The 19,659-nt window shown below is 42.6% G+C and overlaps 1 protein-coding gene across 3 annotated transcripts in view; it reads right to left on the reverse strand.

Annotated features, from left to right (window-relative positions):
- Window positions 1-19,659, reverse strand: part of UNC93A (unc-93 homolog A) — an 894,938-nt gene that overhangs the window by 241,254 nt on the left and 634,025 nt on the right. For all 3 annotated transcript variants that reach the window (XM_077486513.1, XM_077486514.1, XM_077486512.1), the window contains one exon: window positions 7,564-7,699. In XM_077486513.1, the coding sequence (XP_077342639.1) occupies window positions 7,564-7,699 (136 nt within the window). The remainder of the gene's footprint in view (window positions 1-7,563; window positions 7,700-19,659) is intronic.

Genomic DNA, 19,659 nt, shown 5'->3' on the forward strand with positions numbered 1-19,659 from the left:
TTTTAATTAGTGATCAAATGACTAAGCAGCTGACACCAAAAAAAGTCCAGTACTGAAAAATTCTAAACAAACATAAAATAACAAAACAGACGCAGCGCTAATAACAAACTTATATAAATGTAAGTGAAAAATGGTGACCAATTACAAAAAGAAAAAATGTAACAAAAAAAAGAAAAGAAAACTAAAGCAGAGTCCCATCAAAAAGAATGATGATGTACGTGTAAAATCCAAAGAACATCCAATTAGAATAAAGTGTCCACAGAGATCATTAAAGAAATAGTTGAGGCATCCGTGATATTATTTCAAAAACGTGCAAAAGTACATTGATCTCTGTGGACACTTTATTCTAACTGGATGTTCTTTGAATGTTACATGTACATCATCATTCTTTTTGATGGGACCCTGCTTTAGTTTTCTTTTCTTTTTTGTCACATTTTTTCTTTTTGTAATTGGTCACCATTTTTCACTCACATTTATATAAGTTTGTCATTAGCGCTGCATCTGTTTTGTTTTTGTATGTTTCTTTAGTAAGATGTTAGAGGTACTGATGCCCAAGGTACAGGGGCAGGTGGTTCTAGGCAATGATAGCAATATCCCGTTAGATTGGAGTATGGATAAGTCAGATTCGGTTAAAATGGTTCTCAAACAGACACCTAACAATAGCAGTAAAGTGGCACGGATACTTCATGAATATGACCTGATAGACGCCTGGCGAGAGGTTAACCCCACCACTAGGGATTACACACACTATTCGCAAGTTCACCAGACATACTCCCGCATAGACCATTTTTTTGTGCATACCTCTCTACTCCCAGCCATTATGTCAGTAAAGATCTTGTCTATTCTAGTCTGGTCAGATCACTCTCCAATCAAATTGGCAACATCGGCCTTTGGACTAAACCACGCACCTCGTCGTGGCGCTTAAATGAAGCTTTACTAAATGATCCCACAATATTTGCAGAACCCGAAAAAGAGTTGAAGAATTGCTTTCGGGAAAATTCCGCCTCTGCGACGTCTTCCAGGATTATTTGGGCAGCTCATAAAGCTACTATATGGGGCAAATTAATACAACTCGCAGCGAGGGTGAAACGAACAAGGGAACAGATGATTAAACAGCTAGAACGTGATCTTGACAGACTAATGACGGAACAGCATCGGACCCCTCAGGTTGACATTAGACATAAAATTGACAATGCTAGGACGGCACTGAACCTTAGTTTAACTACCCAAGCAGATAAACGTATTCGTTGGTCAAGACATAAATATTACACAATGGAAGATAAGCCGACCACACTCCTGGCCAGGAAATTAGTACCCCGCATACATACAACCACCATACCTAAATTGAGATTAACTTCAGGACAACCCACACAAAACCCTGAAGCTAGCATACAGGAATTTCATAAGGTCTACACTAAACTGTACAATAAGCCAGAACATTTCTCTCATGCTAAGGCAGAAGCCTTTTTTCAGGAAGTTTCACTACTTCACCTTACAAACGTCCATGTAGAACTCATGGCTCAGGAATTTACAGAAGCAGAAATAAAACTGGCCATAAAAATGATTAATCCCTCTAAAGCTCTAGGCCCAGATGGTTTTTCGGTTCATTACTATAAGAAATATCAGGAAATTTTGCTCCCCCATCTGTGTTCCTACTTTAATGACCTGAGAAAGGGGAACACGATTCCAAATCATGAAAATACGATGTATATCCATATCATACCGAAACCAGGTAAAGATCTGGGAGATTGTTCTAATTATTGCCCAATATCCCTGATAAATGTTGAGTTGAAAATAATGACAAAAATACTCGCCCTTAGACCAAATTCCTTTCTTCCACAATACATCCACCTAGACCAGGCTGGCTTTTTTCCTGGCCGCCAGTCATCAGATCAGACTCTAAGGCCGCGTACACACGAGAGGATTGTCTCAACTAAGTCCGTCAGACAATCCGACAGACAGTCCGTCCTACTTTTGAATGAACGGACTTGACCACACACTATGAACAGACAGTCCGCTGAAAGCTTGCGCGATGACGTGTACAGCACGTACGACGGGACTAGAAATACAACGTCCAATACACTGCAATGCAACCTTCGGCCGTGTAAATCCTTTCTGAGCATGCGCCATACTTAGTCCGTCCAACTAGCCTACTCACGAGCGGACTGTCCGCTGAAACCAAAGTTGGACGGACAATATTACGGAAATTCTGAAAGACTTAGTCCGCCAGACTGTCCGCTGAAAAAGTCCGCTGAAGCCCACACACGAGCGGACTGTCCGCTGAAACACGTTTCAGCGGACTAAGTTGGACGGACAATCCTCTCGTGTGTACGCGGCCTAAGAGTTATAAACATCATTTCAGCTATCCATTCCGACTGGGACCACAAGGGGAATAGACAAGGAATGCTATTATCATTAGATATCCATAAAGCATTCGATTCCCTTTCATGGGATTACTTGTTTAATGCCTTGACAAGGTATGGTTTTGGCGAACGCTTTCTGACTCTCCTTCGGACACTATATGACTCCCCAACAGCGTCCCACTCATTAAACATCTGCAGAGGAACCCGACAGGGATGTAACCCTGTCCCCATTGATATTTGTTTTAGCAATGGAACCACTAGCCATTAAGATCCGGGCCTGCCCAGATATTAAAGGCATAGAACGCGGGGACAGAAAACATAAGTGCTTACTATTTGCCGATGATATACTGATGGTTTTATCATCCCCCCATCACATTTTTACCCAACCTATATTCAATATTACATCCATTTTCAACTATCTCGGGTCTTAAAATTAATCAGGATAAATCAAAAGCCCTTGAACAGTCACACCAGTTTTGCTGGGAACTGGTAGCACTACCCTATCTAGGAATAAACTTGACCCCCTCCCTAAGTACCCTATACTTGCAGAACTATCTGACTTTGTATAGACGTTTAACAGCAGGTCTATCTAGATGGCAGGTCAATGCTCCATCGTGGTTTGGCAGACTGCACTCTATAAAAATGAATATTCTTCAGAGAATCCTGTATCTGTTTCGTACATTACCAGTGGCACGCAATCGATCAGACCTGCTAATGTTTCAAAGGAAACTATATCAGTATATATGGGGTGACAAGAGGCCCAGGGTTAACAAACATACTATTCTCACCAAAACAGAAAGGAGGCCTAGGGCTTCCTGACCTACAAAAATATTTATATGCAGCACAATTGTCACAACTTACCAAATTTCACTCCCAACAACCTCAAACAATATGGATGGTGATGGAATGATATTCCTGCTACCCAAAAGCAATCTCTCATATCATGTGGTTACCATTGAAAGAAACGCCGATAATTTTATGCCCATCCCTCTCATTATCCTTAGATATTTGGCACAGACTAACTAGGGCCCACAATTTTTAATCGCCCCATAATCTAGCCCCTCTCCTGCGAAATGGAGATTTTACCCCAGGCCTCACCCCCCCTGCTTTTGAATGATGGTCCAACAAGGGCCTATTGTGGATAGCAGACCTTTTGTGATAACAAGGGTATGTTATCCAAAAGAACAGAGATCTTTAGATACACCCAAATATATCATTTTCTACAGACCCTATCATGCAAAGGTGACCTTACAACTATGACACCTATAGAGAACATGTGCCACCAGTATGACAAACTCCAAGGTCATATATCGGCTATATACATCTTAACATCAGTTTCCTCTAAACTGACCTATATGACCCAATAGGAAAAGGATATCCAGGAGAACCTGGAGCTAGCAGAATGGCATTCGGTAGTGCAGGCTGCTTCCAGGTCGCTGATCAATACTTTCATAATAGAAGCAACTTACAAGGTACTATTAGGTACCTAGTAGATTGGCCACTTTTTTTTCAGGGGCATCTTCCAAATGCTTTCGGGGTTGTGGTCAGGAGTGGATGGCATTCCATATTTGGTGGCAATGCCCCAAAGTACGGAAATTCTGGATCAGGATCTATAACTTCATATACTCCCTTACCCAGATAAACCTGACTAAGTCCCCAAAGCATGCACTACTAGGCTGTAAGATCCAGGAAGCCTCTAAAAACCAAAGACGGCTTCTTACGTTCATCTTTGATCTTTGTATCAGCCAAAATCACAATAGCGAAAAACTGGAAGTCATCAGCAACACAGTTTGACCAGTTTAAACATAAACTCTCATGGATAATGTTAAATGAGAGATTAACAGCAATTGTACAGGATAAAATGAAACTATTTGAAAAAGTATGGGATCCATGGATCAGTTATTTGACAAGTGACCCTTGGACACTCCCTGATTAGGAAGTCTCTGAGGGGTAATAACACAGAGCGTGGAGTCATCCCCCCTTCCTTCCCTCTTATCCTCCCCACCTCTCCTCTTACTCCTATTTCTTTTTTACCTTCTGAGATTCTGGTTTTATTGGGTGGGGGGTTGCATCTCTGAGGTTGGGGAGTGTCGGAGAACCCCAAAACTCAGCTGGGGCGGATGGCATCCCCTGGCGTGGAAGGGGCACCCTGAAGCCCATATTATAAAAGATTGTTTTATGCAAACAGGCTATGGTGAGAAGCCCAACGCAGGTATCCAGCCACATAACAGGCCTAGTGAAATCTAAACTGGGTTTCAAAATGTATGAAGGTTAATAACAAAGAAATCAATACTCGGCCCCAGTTAACAAGGCTGTGGACTGCCTGTGATTGCAATGTATGTTTCTTAGTACATATAAGCTATGCATTGTTAATTTTAATGCCAAATTTCTATTTTGTATTGTTGAAAAATTTAATAAAAACGATTGAAAACAAAAAACAGTCACTTCCAGCGCTAATAGGTCTTCCAAGGTGTGAAGTAACAGATGTCAGATAAAATGGTGGTGTGAAAGATATATATGGTATCCCAAAACTGGGTGGATGCTGCCTTCCTCAGATGGGGTAATCCAAAAGAAACAAGAAAAAAAGAAATGGATGGCAAGCACACCTAGTGCATTACCAGAGATAATTTAATAATAAGAATTTTTTGTATAAAAGTGGGTACTCACAAAATGCAACTGACAAAAGGCCATAAACACAGTGCACAGAACACGGGGTGAAGCTAATGCATTTTGGGGGTGCACCCCCTTCCTCAGAGCTAGACATGAGGAAAGCAGGGAAGCCCAATGGGTAGGAGAACAAAGGGGGGATGAAAACCCATTGGAGTTAACCTCAGATCCGATCATGGCTACAGTGCTAATATAGGGATTCAGTGGCACACAGACATTAAACCATACATACTTCATACACACACCGCAAAATCTTATACAAAACCAATACAACTACTCAAGAAGGGTAGCGCAACCCCTGCCCATCTCCTAAAAACAAGAGTTATAAGGGCTTATACCCTGAACATAAGCCATGCATGGGGCACATGGCCATTAACAGCAGAACTAGAAAAATTAAAAAGAAAAACTGTCAGTGTCCAACCGGAGTGGGGAGAGCAATTCACACCATGGCAGCTCAGGGCCAACTGAGGGTTGGCTGAGGGAAATAGACTCTTCGGCAGGCGAGATGTACAGTCGACCAAAAAATTGGCTAAATAAAAAAAAAAATCATAAACAAAGAAAGATGGGGGAGATAACAATAAACAGGATTCCGTTACTCAATGGGTGGACATCCATCAGGTGGTGTTCGGGGAGGTTGTGGCAGCGATTTGCACCAAGCCAGTTAATTTTGAGGGGACTGGAAGAAATTAACCCTCCCTTTGTGAGTAACATGGAGGGTAGCAGGGAAAAACATAGACTATTGGATGTCATGCTTCTCCCTGACACGCTGATAGTTTGCTCTCTTATTGCAAACTGATGCAGAGTAGTCAGGGAACAGGGACACCACAGCATTGTTGATCTGAAGAGTCCTTCCCTTCTGGGTTGCACCAAGAATGGAGTCACAATCCCTGTAGTTGAGGAGACTAATCACCATTGTGCGGGGAGGGAGTCCCTCAGGGAGAGGATGCCCAGGGACTTGGTGGGCCCTCACAATCATAAAGCAGGAGGAAAGTTGATTGTGGCCAAATTCTTGCTTAAGCCAGCTTTCCAGGAAGGCTACAGGGTCTGATCCCTCCACCTGCTCAGGTAGACCAACCAGACACAGGTATGTTTGGGCAGTATGGGGTTAATAGTGTCATATCACTGATATGCCATTCAGTCTCAGTGACCTGGCCTTGTATTTTGTGCATGTCTTGCCTCATAATCACAAGATGAATTTTCAGTTCATCCACCTTCCCCATAAGGTCCGAGTGATTTACCATAATGGTGGCCAGGACCTCTGACAGCATGAGTCCCTTCCTGTTGTCCGCACCATCCTCGCTCAGGGCCGCCTGCGAAGACAAGGCTGGCAGATCCAGGGTACCCAGGGAGACATCCTGGACATCCCCGAAGAGAAGCATTAGAGCCCGGAGAGCCGCATGGTGTACCGTTAGGGCGGCGGCCATCTTGGCAGGAGTGGGTGGTGATGCTCATCTTGGCCGGAGGTTGCTTTTTTCTCCACTTTCCCATCCACCAACAAGACCCACAGTGGCGTAAGGGTCATCTCCCGGAAGGTAGGTATCAGAATATCCATGTTTTAGGCTTGGTCGACCCAGGATGGAGCAGGATTATTGTAGGAGAGACCAGGGCTGCTCAGGGACACGTCTGATCACATCCCACACTAGGTCACATCCCCTAGTTATACTTTAATATTTTGGATTTACCCTTACTTTTATTCCTGGCAACATTAGCGATCAGGGCAATTAGAGATAGAATCTCCCTAGTCTTATTGGGAAGATTCTTTATTTAATTGCCCTGATTACTATAGTCGCCAGGAATCTAAGTGGGAGTACACAGACAGCAATACAAATCGGACTGTTTTTTCTACCATTCTATCCAACTCTATCCAAATGTTTTGCTAAAGTATATGCTTTAAGTCATTTGAATGACATTCATTTTGCAAGATTTGATTATTAGCTGTGACATAAAGTAAGCAATGCAGACAGAAACCAATGTGGCAAATGATGATTTAATAATTCACTTGTTACCCATTGGATTTGTGATAAATAGACTCCTATGATTCAATACTGTTTTGCTGTTTAATTGTCCTACAGAGATAGTATACATTGTGCACAATCCAATACAAATGTAAAGAAAATGTATACATTTGTCATAAAATAGAAAGCAAATGGCTGATTACAAAAATAAAATTACAACTCTGTTTATCCACAATCAATATGAGAGGCCATCACAGTTCAAGCTTGAGAACACAATCTCAAAAGTCTGCACACAGAGGTGAAAAGTAGCAGCTATTGTGTTTCTGGGGTCCCACTTTCTTTATCAAAGCTTCATACTAATAAAAACACAAATGCTACCTTCATAATGATTTTTAAAATCTAGCATGCATTTGTACACTATCTTCTTTGTACACTGTCTTCTAGTTAATGCATTTGAATTATGATCAACATGTTATAATTGTTTAAAAATAAAAATTCTCTATTGCTCTAAGAAATCACAATTTTATGTTTTTACTCCAAGTAGAGCTCAGTGTGAAATGTATAGCTTCGATTCTTACCAAGGAAAAATAGAAACATCCTTCCGGTATATCGAGAAAGTTTTCCAAACAGCAAGGAGCAGATAGCATTGACTGCTGCAAAGCAGATCATTACATATCCAACAAAATGAATCCCAAGAGAGCAGGTAACATAAGACTATAAAAAGAAAGAAAAGAAATTACAGTTTTCCAAACATACTGTATAACATTTTTTTCTCTTTTCCAACCCATTTTCTATCAAAGTGAATACAGCCGAGCCAAGCCACTGGGCAGGCTGGGGAACCAAAAGTAGGTGCTGTTTACATTTGAGGTCTATATACTGTACCTATTCACAATTTAAATCACAATGAGACGGTGGTGGTGTGGGAAAAGGCTTTTTATAACCTTAATTGTAATAATGAGGAACTAATTGAAAAAACTCCAAATAGAACATTCCCAGGTATTATCTGGGATCCACGGATAGTACTGGGTCCTCTGCTTTCTCTTTAGCCCTAGGTGAAACCTCACTCACCCTCGCCCCCCTGACACCACAAGAATACCTTGGCTAGGGACTCTCAGCAGTCACACAAAGATGACATGCACTGACCTGATAAGATCAACATTAATCACTTGAGCCCTGGAAGGTTTTACCACATTTATGACAAGAGCTATTTTTTGCTATTCTGCACTGTGCAAGTAGCTTGTTTGTAGCAATCATGAACAATCTTCTAAAATGGGCTTCTGCTAGCAAAGCTGGGGAACTTTAACATTGGTGCGCAAAAGCAGTGAAGATTTTGCAAAGGGTGAAGTTCAGCAGCAGTCGAATGTAGAGTTAGGCTCAGTAGGTGAGTAGGTTTCTTAGTGCAGCTAGGCAGAGATAAGGGACAGTGTGTGTGTGTGTGGGGGGGGGGGGGGGGGGGGCGGGAGTATTAAGCTATTATGCACTGAACAGAGATGCATAAAGAGTGGTCAAGGTCACCAGATCCTTCTGCGCAAGTCCATGTGCGACAGTAAGAAATCTGTACTGTGGGGGGCCCCTGCTGGTGCAGTGATGATGACTGAGACAAAGGAAGCTCGAACAGCAGTTCTGGATGATGGCTGTTCAGACTCCTGATTAGCTCTCCCACCTTGGCACTCAGTCTGCCCTTTGGCTCTGGCATGGCTTGGTCTGATGCAGTCCAGCCTTGCACAGTTCAGCACAGCTCATACACTTCTTTCTGATTGGCATAACTCTTCCCAACTGCCCAACTCATTCCTGGGCCTTTACTAATATTTCATGCCTCCCTCTTCGGGTGCTTATGGGCCTTGTAGTTGAAGCCCCAAATCAGCTTTGTGTGGGATCCTCCTTCAAGACTACATCTCCCAGGCTGCCCCTGGCAATTATAGTTAGGTAAGCTAGTTAACATTGCTATCTTGTAGACAAATAAAGTTCTGGAACTCAGTAATATTTTCTAGTGTTAAATTTGAGACATGTTAAAAAAAAAAAGAAAGATATGACTGTAGGTTGCCGGCATCAGAGATTGTCTCTACAGGTAGTTAGATATTCCCCTAGAATTTGTGAGAGACAGGTCAGAGCAGCTGGCAAATGTTTGGATGTTTGGCCTGACCTTAAAAGCTAGTTATTTAAAATGTTTGAAGCTAAAGTTGCTTGCTCTAGTCAGCCATCACACTGGTTTGGCATAGCTAGCTTTATGGTTCTGACCGTCAGGTGCCCGTTCTTTGCCAAAACTGTAGAAAAAGAATGCCCTTGGGGGGGGGATTTTGCGGGTGGGAGTATAAGTAAGGGATAGATAACAACAGTATATATAAAAGTAAAAGATTTTATTCCAAAATAATAATGATAAAAAATACTGTAAATATTCCTAAAATCATTTAATAGAACATTGATGCATATAACGTTGCTAAGTTCTTGGATCAACAAATTAACTTCACAGAGGGAGTCCTGGAAGTTATGTGATCACAAAAAAATTCCAACATGTTTCTGAAAAGCAGGGGTAATAATAGAAGCAAACTGTCATATGTCTAAAAAACAAGAGAAAAGGAGGAATTACATTGTGATATCGTACAATGTACAAAATAAATTGTATATCAGTATACTTTAACAGTGTGAATTCAATCTAAGCATCACATAACATACCAAATAAAAAATAAGAATAGTACTTACAGCAATAATATCCAATAGAAATAGTACCAAGCATGAAGAGAAACGGGGATTCCAACCTTAAAACCGTTTTGCATCACAATAAAAGGCACAGAGTTCAATCTTATTGAATGATGGCTCGGTAGATTAATAAACTTCAAGAGGAAAATAAGAGTGGGAAAAACCCAAATCTCTGTTTTTCCATATATGCGGTATTACTGTGACTAATGCCCACAGCCATGAGCGGCAGATCAAAGCTCACAAGAAACAGCCACAGCACCAATCCAGTATAAAAAGTAAAGAGCAAAAAAAATGAGTTTGTACATCTATCCTAATTTGTTGAAAAAAAAGTATCTATAAATATAGAGTCAAAAAGCAATGCATGCTTGTATAGCAGCATCAAAAAAGCTCAGTGCAAAAACCATTGATAAAAGAAGTGCAAATGTATCAATATTGAAGTAAGTTCAGTGCAAGACTAAAGTGTCATGCAGAGAGTCCCAGCATTAAAAGTTCACAGTTTTAAATATATAAGTATGTGAAACTGCTCTCCCAGCTTAAAAAGCACTCACCTTATTTGACAAGTCAGATATGTGACCAAATCCTGGCTGTGCAGCAACAAACTGCTGCATAATAGGAGTATTTCTAGCCAGGTGTCAAAGAAATTCATTCAGTAATGATTAGACACAGCTGAACACCAGGTATGGGCACTAACATATAGCGCTGACCTCCTGGTGATGCTATTCAGCTGTGTCTGCAAGGGAAGCGCATTTAGATGGAGCAAGTCCGATGCATAGGTGTTCCCCCCCAGCTGATGCGGCGTCCAACGCCACTGCGTCACAATGCACAGTGACGCCGGCACAGGAAGATGCCCTATTGCGCATGCGCCGCCTGTTTAATGCCCACACGGCTGCGCAGCCAATACAGGGAAGCTGTAAGTGTGGAAAAATACTGTGAAAGCCGATTATTGTGAACACCCCCAGGCGGCCGCGCAAGATATTGCAACCCTTACACAAGCAATGCCCTGGGGAAGGAAAAAATAAGCCCCCGGGGCTCCTGTGTGACGGGGAGCCTCAATAAGCCACAGAAGGGGGGTGGGGGAACACCACAATACCAACATACAGTATAAAGTTTTAGTTATAAAAAATGTTACCGTCTCTCTTGAACAATTCTCAAAATTCAAAATTGGAAAAAGCTGCGAGGATACACAAAAAGAAAAAAGAGGAGAAGGGAGATTTTCAAACGTTTCCAAAATCGAGTCTAAGCCCTTGTTTACACGGTCGGCTATTCCAATGGACAATGTCCGATAGGACCGTGTTGTCGGATAATCCGACCGTGTGTGGGCTCCATTGGACTGTTTCCGTCGGAATATCTGACGGACCAAGTTTTACAGCTTGGCTATAAAATTTTCCCACAACATGATCCAATCGGACTTTGTCCGATCATGTGTAGCCTAGTCCGACGGACAAGGTGCCACGCATGCTCACAATAAAATTCGGAGACGGAAACGCTCGATCAGGTAAAACTACCGCTCGTACTCGATATAGCACATACATGCAGCGCATTCTCTTTTTCTTTACAATGCTGCAAGAATTAAGTTGTTTTGATGCTCATATTCACACGCACTTCTCCCAAACTTATTTCTTTATTCTTTTTACTCATTTCAGCAATACAATATTTTAATTCGTCACATCTACCCAATCATTTATTTTTTATTTTTTTATTCATTGGTTGGTTTTTTAATCAATCCTTTTTTGACAGTTTGTCAATCTTTGCATTTTTTTTTGGTGTGTTTTGTGTGTCAGCTTACCACAACACCATTATTATCTTTTTAATTTATTATTTTCTTTTTTAATCTACAGGAACTTGTTTGGTGTTGGTGCCCCTTGTTATTCATTTGACTTTGTATTTTTGAAATGTGCCTGCCTACTCACAAATAAACTGTCCTTTTTGAAGTAAAACACATACGCAAGTATTTCTTCAACCAAAAAAACCCTTTATTTAGGTGTCAGTAACAGATAAAGAGGGAGGCAGCGCTGGAGAAACTGGGGAGATTAGCGAAGCCTTTGGCCCCCAGGGCACACATCAACTGCCTGAGGAGTACATGTCTGAGGGAGAGTAGTCTGGTCCTGAAGTCCAAGAAACCCGGAACAGCAGCAGATGACATCTGTTTCTAGGCTGTGGTCCTACAAGAGGCTGCATCTTCTGTCAGACCAGACTGAACCCAGGTTATCACACTCTGGTCTTCCTTCCACGCTTCCTTCCAGGCTGTGGCTGTGGTGCTGGAGGTGTGGCAGGAGGAGGAGGGGCATGGGCCAAATCACACAAGTGTGTTGCTTGTGTGATTTGGCCCAACAGACCCTTGTTGAGGGTGTGGAGAATTAGCTCCTCGCACAAGATCTGTTGCCCCTCCTCCATTTGCTGGAGTTTGCAGGCAGCCAAGGTGGTAAAGGACTCTTGATAGGTGGGGGTGGGTTTGAGGACTGCTGAAGCCTCCCCGATCAGCTTCAGAGCCGACTCCTCCACATTCCCCCCCTTTCTGGCCCTTTTGCGTGGAAGGCGGAGGGGAGGGACCTGGGATTCAGTCAGGCTCCCATGCCCGCCCACTGCTTGGCTGCCGCTTACCCCTGCCTCCTCCTGGCTGACACTTTCCACAGCCACCTCCTGGCTGCTGCATTCCACACCCTCCTCCTGGCTGATGTCTTCCTGTGTATGAAAAAGGGACATAGTTTTAGTTTTTGGTTCATCAAACACACACAATTTTCAGCTCAAGACTGTTTCAAATTGTTAACAAATAGAAAAGACTATCATTCTGAGCTCAGCATTTTTCATTCTTGGCCCAAAGGTTTTGTCCACTACTGTCTATTGATATGTGAAACACTTTCTAAAATCAGCAATTAGAGAGCAAAAATCAAGTTAATATCATTCATTTTTACTCCCAAAATATGTAGAACAATACTATACCTGGCTCAAGCTGGGCTCCTCCAGTTCTTCCTGAGTGGAAGGCCCAGGTTGGGCGATGAAAGATTCAGCAGGGGTGGAATGTAGCATAGAAGGACGCGTGGACGGAAGGGTAGAGAGGGATTCCCTGACATCAGCCTGGTCTGACAGAAACTGCATCTGCTGCAGCTCCAGTTTGCATGGACTCCAGCACCTTCTTCCGCTCCCTCAGATATGTACTCCTGAGGCCACCAATTTTCACTTTTAAATAGTTGATGTCTGCCCTGGGGATCACCGGCTTCACAAACTCAACCAGTTTCTCCATTGCTGCCTGCCTCTTTAGTCTGTTACTGTAATGTGGATGCATAGATTGCCACAGGCAGGGCAGCTCTCTGTACTTATCGATGAACAGAGGGAGGAAACTGTGGTCATTAAAACCGTCCATAATCTCTGCAAGACACAACACAAGACAAACCCTAATGTCAGGCTAAACTCGACTAAATCTTGTTCCAATGCAGGCCTCAATCTAGAAGCAGTATAGGCTACTGATGTACCAAGTTAAACATTGTACCTTCGTTTGCACGATTGGCGCGTCAGCGTCTCCCTCTGTTCACAGATCTTACGTACGACACACGCGTGTTCCGATTTATATACAGTGCACATGCGTGAAACTCCGCCCGCCCCTGACGTTCTTTCTGGATTATTCCCCACTCCTTCTCTTTCAGCGCAGTGGGGAGAGCACATGGCGGAGAGAACGCAGGTGCACAATCATAGTTCCACTAACGAGGAGGAGGGCGAGGAAAGCCCGGAGCCTGAAACATCCCGATCCTGGAGGAGAAGATTTAAGGCCTCAAATATGTCTTTTGGAGAGATGTTGGAGATAGTGGACATATTGAAGAGGACCAACTATGGTGGGAAGTATGGACCTTACCCAAACCCAAATATCAGAAAGGCCAAGATCATGACTAAAGTTGTGAAGAGATTTCAGAAGAATTTTGGGGTACGACGATCCAAGGATCAACTGAGAAAACGCTGGTCAGACCTGAAACTGAGGGAGCACGATCAGTACAGAAGGATCAAGCGAGTTCTTCAAAAAAGTAAGTAGTTGTCGTGTGTTCATATTATTATTATTATTATAGCTTGCATACTGCTCCATGTGCTTTGATTTCATGTTGTACAGTTTAAAATGGCCACTTAAGTTCATGGGTTCAATCGTTCGTAATAAACATCGTTCATTAGCCCACTCCCAAAATGATGTTTTCCCAAATTACACTTCACTACATTTGTTCACACTGCAGGTAAGTATTCCAGCTTTAGAAAGTGTCCAAAATAATGTTGTCACCTTTAAACTCGGCCAAAAAAACACACTTGTATCACACTTCCAAGCAATGTTTCATATTCCTATTTCTGCCCTCTGTGTGCTAAGTATTCCTTTTTTATATTCTCATAGGGGAGAGTAGACTCGGGATGTCTGATGACACCAGGGACCCCACACCTCCCAAAGAAGGCGAAATTTCAATACCAGAAGCAGAGGAGGAGGAAGGAGAGATTGTTGAAGTTGGACAAATTGTCACCACAACAGGCGAGTGTCGGAGACCACAGCTTCCGGTAAGCTAATCAATGTATGTCGGCATATTTATAATACATGGTGTGTTTATTTTTATTTTTTAGGTGATGTGGAAGAAGAATCACATTTTACCAGTGAAAGTGCCCAGATTCTGATTGGGGAGATAATGGGGCGCAAACGCGATTTAGAAAATATACAGAAAAACATCAATGATGTTCAGCAGAAAATGAAGAACATCATTGATGTTTTGGGGAGAGTCTGAAACACCCCAAACTAGCTAGTTTTTTTTTTAACAAACAACTTTTGTATTTTACAAAAAGCCAATTTTGGAAGATGCACACATTGTGTCAACATGTACTATCTCCCATCATGGGGGATCAATGTACGTGTTTTGTGGAAAGTGGCTGAGATTAAATGGTTGCACCCCCAAAACATGTACATTGATACCCCATGATGGATGATAACACATGTTGACATTGGGCATGGGATCAGGAGGAAAATGGCCACTTTTGGATTCTCAAAGTGTGTATTTATCTTCCAAATTTGGCTTTTCCAGGGGTGACACCCCATGTGATGAAGGCAATATCAGCCCAGTTTGTACATACTCATGTCTGATATTGTCTTCACTTTTCAAAGTTGAACTTTGTAAGTTCCTGTGTTACATAGTTACATAGTTAGTCAGGTTGAAAAAAAGACACGTCCATCCAGTTCAACCTTAAAAACAAATAAATAAAATAAAAAATAATCGTACAATCCAAATACCCAATTTTATGCCCACAATTGATCCAGAGGAAGGCGAAAAAAAAGCCCAGCAGAGCATGCTCCAATTTGCTACAGCAGGGGAAAAAAATTCCTTCCTGATCCCCCAAGAGGCGATCGGATTTTCCCTGGATCAACTTTACCTATGTTAGTACCTAGTTATATTATGTACCATCAGGAAAGTATCCAGGCCTTTCTTAAAGCAATCTACTGAGCTGGCCAGAACCACCTCTGGCGGGAGTCTATTCCACATTTTCACAGCTCTAACTGTGAAGAAACCTTTCCGTACTTGAAGATGAAATCTCTTTTCCTCTAGACGTAAAGAGTGTGCCCGTGTCCTCTGGGTTGACCGTACAGAGAACAACTCAACACCAAGTAAACTATATGGACCCCTAATATATTTGAACATGTTGATCATATCCCCCCTTATTCTTCTCTTCTCAAGAGTGAATAAATTTAGTTCCTCTAATCCCTCTCCTCATAGCTGAGCTCCTCCATACCTCATTAGTTTGGTTGCCCTTCTCTGCACTTTCTCCAGTTCCCCGATATCCTTTTTGAGAACTGGTGCCCAAAACTGAACTGCATATTCCAGGTGAGGTCTTACTAATGATTTGAACAGGGGCAAAATTATATCTCTCTCTCTCTGGAGTCCATACCTCTCTTAATACAAGATTTTTTAACTTTGGCCGTGAGCCACATAGGTTTGGTTTTTAGCCTTTTAAACTTATTGCCCATGGGAATATACTTTGCAGTGAGGTCCCAAACAGTCTTTTTGAAGAATTCCCATTTCTGTTCTGTGCCCATTGAAGCGAATATTCTCTCCCAGTCTAAGCCCTGGAGAGTAGCCCTCATCCTTGGAAAATTTGCTCTCTTGAAGTTAAGTGTTTTTATCTTACCCGTATGTATTTCTTGTTTAGCGCTAACATCAAAGCAAAAAATGTTATGATCACTGCTACCCAGGTGTTCCTTTATCTGGACATTAGTAATAAGCTCTGCATGGTTTGAGATTACCAGGTCATTCCTAGTTGGGGCCTCAATAAACTGGACCATAAAATTGTCCTGTAATAGGTTTATCATTTTTTGCCCTTTAACTGTCCCCTCAGTGCCATTACTCCAGTGAATTTATGGGTAGTTAAAATCCCCCATTATTATCACTGTCCCAGCCCTTGCAGCCCTTTCCATCTGTGCAAGGAGCTGAGTCTCCACCTCCTCATTCACATTGGGTGGTCTATAACAAACTCCAATGATTAACTTTGAACTACATCCATCTAAATGCAGTTCCACCCATAATGCTTCAGACTCATCACACTCTCCATCCACCAGGTCCTCTTTCACACTTGCTTTGAGATCACTTCTCACATAGAGACATACCCCGCCACCTTTCCTTTTTACCCTGTCTCTCCGAAAGAGTGCATAGCCAGGAATATTAATAGCCCAGTCATGTGAGGATTGAAGCCAAGTTTCAGCAATACCGATTATATCTTAGCTCTCCTCATGCCCCACAGCTTCCAACTCACCTATTTTGCTTGGCAGACTTCTGGCATTGGTGTACAAACACTTTAATGCATTATTACATTTTGCTCTGGTGTTTTTCATATTATTTTTAGTAGTACAAATTGCACTATAGTTTTCAATGGCTGTTTGCAACATGGGAAATTTCTTGTCACCTGCCATATCCCACCCCCCATCTATCCCCATTCCACCCTCCATTAATGTCTGACCCCTAACTGACCTGTCTGCCCAATGTAATTCTGGTTCACCCTCCCCCCTCAAACCCAGTTGAAATACTCCTCCAGCCTTCCCATAAACCCCCAGCACAGCAGACCCCCTTCCATTCAAGTGCAAACCATCGTTGGCATATAGGTTGCACCCCAATGAAAAGTTAGCCCAGTGCTCTAGAAACCCAAATCCCTCCTCCCTATACCAGGTCTTTAGCCATGCATTCAGCTCTCTAATCGCCCCCTGCCTTTCCTGTGTTGCGCATGGCACAGGCAATATTTCCGAGAATATCACCTTGGAGGTCCTTCCCTTCAACTTGCAGCCTAGTTCTCTAAATTGATTCTTAAGGAGCCTCTACCTTCCATGTATACGGTCATTGGTTCCAACGTGGACCAAGACTGCTGGGTCATACCCAGCCCCTCCCAGTAATTTATCCACCCGGTCCACCACATGCCGAACCCTAGCACCAGGGAGACGGCAAACTATTCGGTTGAGGCGATCCTGGCAACAAATTATTCTATCAGTCCTTCTGATTATAGAATCCCCTATAACCACCAACTGTCTAGGCCTCTCTGCACTCCCCTCACCTCCTCTACTAGATGGGCTGCTCTCCCAGGTGTTAGGGGGAGCAGTGACATCTAGGGCTGCCACCTCTGTGTTTGTGCATCAAAACAAATTTGCCGAGTTTGGGTGAAAATGTGGAGGTGGCAAACACAGGACTGGCCTTCCTTTTCTGCGAGCCCCTTCCACTCCCTCTAACTACATTAACCCATCTTCCTATGTGATAATCCTGACTTGCCCCTCCACCCTCCTTATCAACCCTACTGACCACCTGCTCAGCAAGCAGAGGACCCCTTTCAAGGTTGTCCTTTCCGCCCAGTGTTGCAACTTGCTCCTCCAGATCTCTAATGCGAGCTTCCAGAAGGGCAACCTGCTCACATCTGTCACAGCGGTATGCTTCCTGGAGCTCTTGCACCAGTTTTGCATACATGTGGCACACTGTGCACTGGGCAAAACCTTCAACCCTGCTAGCACTCATTTCCCAGTTACAATACAATTACTTAAAGGAAGTTTAAGATGTTACTTACAGGTTAGAGACTCCTGTCTTAACTCCTGTTTCCAACTCCTGGTTATTAACTCTCCATTTTAGTTCAAAATTCCACTTGTGTTCACAAAATCCACATGCAAGCCACCATCAGGGAGCAAGCTCCTAGAGGAGTTTGTATAACTACGTTTATACACCTGAGAACAATTAACCCCTCCCCTAAATTAGCAGGAAGAAAGAGAAAAAAAAATGCTGTTTAAAAAGTGTCAGAAAAAAGGTCTTTTAAAAACTGCTAGCAAACGTATCAAATAAAGGAGGGGGAAAAAAAACACCCCCAAAAACAACACTTGCAAGCAGAAACAGTCAAAAGCACAACTCCTGGTTATTAACTCTCCACTTTAGTTCAAAAGAGACAGTGTTCTGTATGTTATGCTTTGATACATGCCTGTTTAAACAAAAACGCCAAGTTACAAAAATGTTACCGAAAATAATGTTTTCTATACACCAAATATGTTGGTGTGTTGTAAAACCCTTTTCTAAACGCACATGTGAATGTGTTTTGATTAAAAAGTGAAATTATCAACAATGTGTGGCTTCCTTTTTCAATGTGCAAAAGCAGTATTTGGAGTAAAGTTGTTGTTTTCTGTAGCAATGGGTGTTATTTACTAAAGGAAAATCCACTTTGCACTCCAAGTGCAGTTTCAGGTGCACTTTTGCAGTGCACTTGTAGTGCATAGTGGATGTGCCTTTAGTAAATAACACCCACAGTGATGTTTACATTTCCCCAATAACGCCATTTTCCTGACCCCACATATTTCTGCCATGGTGCTGAAAATGAGCAATATTTTTGTCAGTAATGCACTACATACATTAGCAACACAAACAAGGTGTGTGTGTAACAGACCCACAACATAATAAGATTATCTGAAGAAGAGACAGTCACCTCATCTCGCTCAGAACTTGGGTTTGCACTGTTGTAGAAAAATAGCCAAAAAAAAGCAAAAATACCTATGAGACACCTAAAACAAAGCCAAGCAGTAAATGAAAACAAAGATTATTGTAGTTTCAAAGAAAATTTTATTAAAAAAATTCCTTTCAGACATTGTCTGGCATATCAATGGCCCCCCTACCCACAAAGTACTCCATGTATTGGGTTCTGACCTTGCGGGCGCTTTGGGGGGGCAAGCCAGGACGAGCAGCTTCAAGGGACGTGAGATTCTCATTTTCAGGCAAGTCTGCATCTGGGCCAACTGAGACCACATAGTTAGCTGAATGTTTTTTTCAAAAAATTGTGCAGAACACAGCAGACAAGCACAATGTGATTTAGTTTATATTCCGCCATGATGATTGGTGGCAAAAATAGGTGGAACCGGCTGGCCAGTATTCCAAAAGTGTTCTCCATGTCTCTTCTGGCTCTGGCCAGCCGGAAATTAAAGATCCTCTGATCCGGGGTGAGGGTCCTCATCGGGAAAGACCGCATCAGGTGGTTTGCCAGGGCAAGCACCTCATGTAGTTCTTCTACATTCTCCTCTGGGGTTGCAAGCCCAGCCTGCCACTCTGGAGACGCCAGTAGAATTCCATCCGTGCGAACACTCCACCATCTGACATCCAGCCATTTTGCCCCACGTCCAAATAAAGGAAATCATAGGTCGCTGACACCACCGCCAACATCACAATACTATTAAACCCCTTGTAATTATAATAGTAGAGCCCAGAGTTGGGGGGTGGGATGATGCGGACGTGTTTCCCATCAATTGCACCTCCACAATTGGGAAAGTCCCAACGGCTGGCAAAGTGAGAGGCCACAGTCTGCCATTCCTGTGGTGTTGAAGGAAACCGTGGAGTGAAACAAGACAAAAAAATTTCTAATTTTGCACATCAACATTGCAAGCAGATTAGACACAAACATTTTTGGCCAAGATCAATATAACATTTTGGGAAACTAGTATTTAAAGCTTAAAGTATAAGGTC

Source organism: Lithobates pipiens, unplaced genomic scaffold (genome assembly GCF_037356315.1).
Source record: "Lithobates pipiens isolate NorthernLeopardFrog02 unplaced genomic scaffold, aLitPip1_a1.2 Scaffold_18, whole genome shotgun sequence".
In the NCBI taxonomy this organism is placed as follows: Eukaryota; Metazoa; Chordata; class Amphibia; order Anura; family Ranidae; genus Lithobates; species Lithobates pipiens.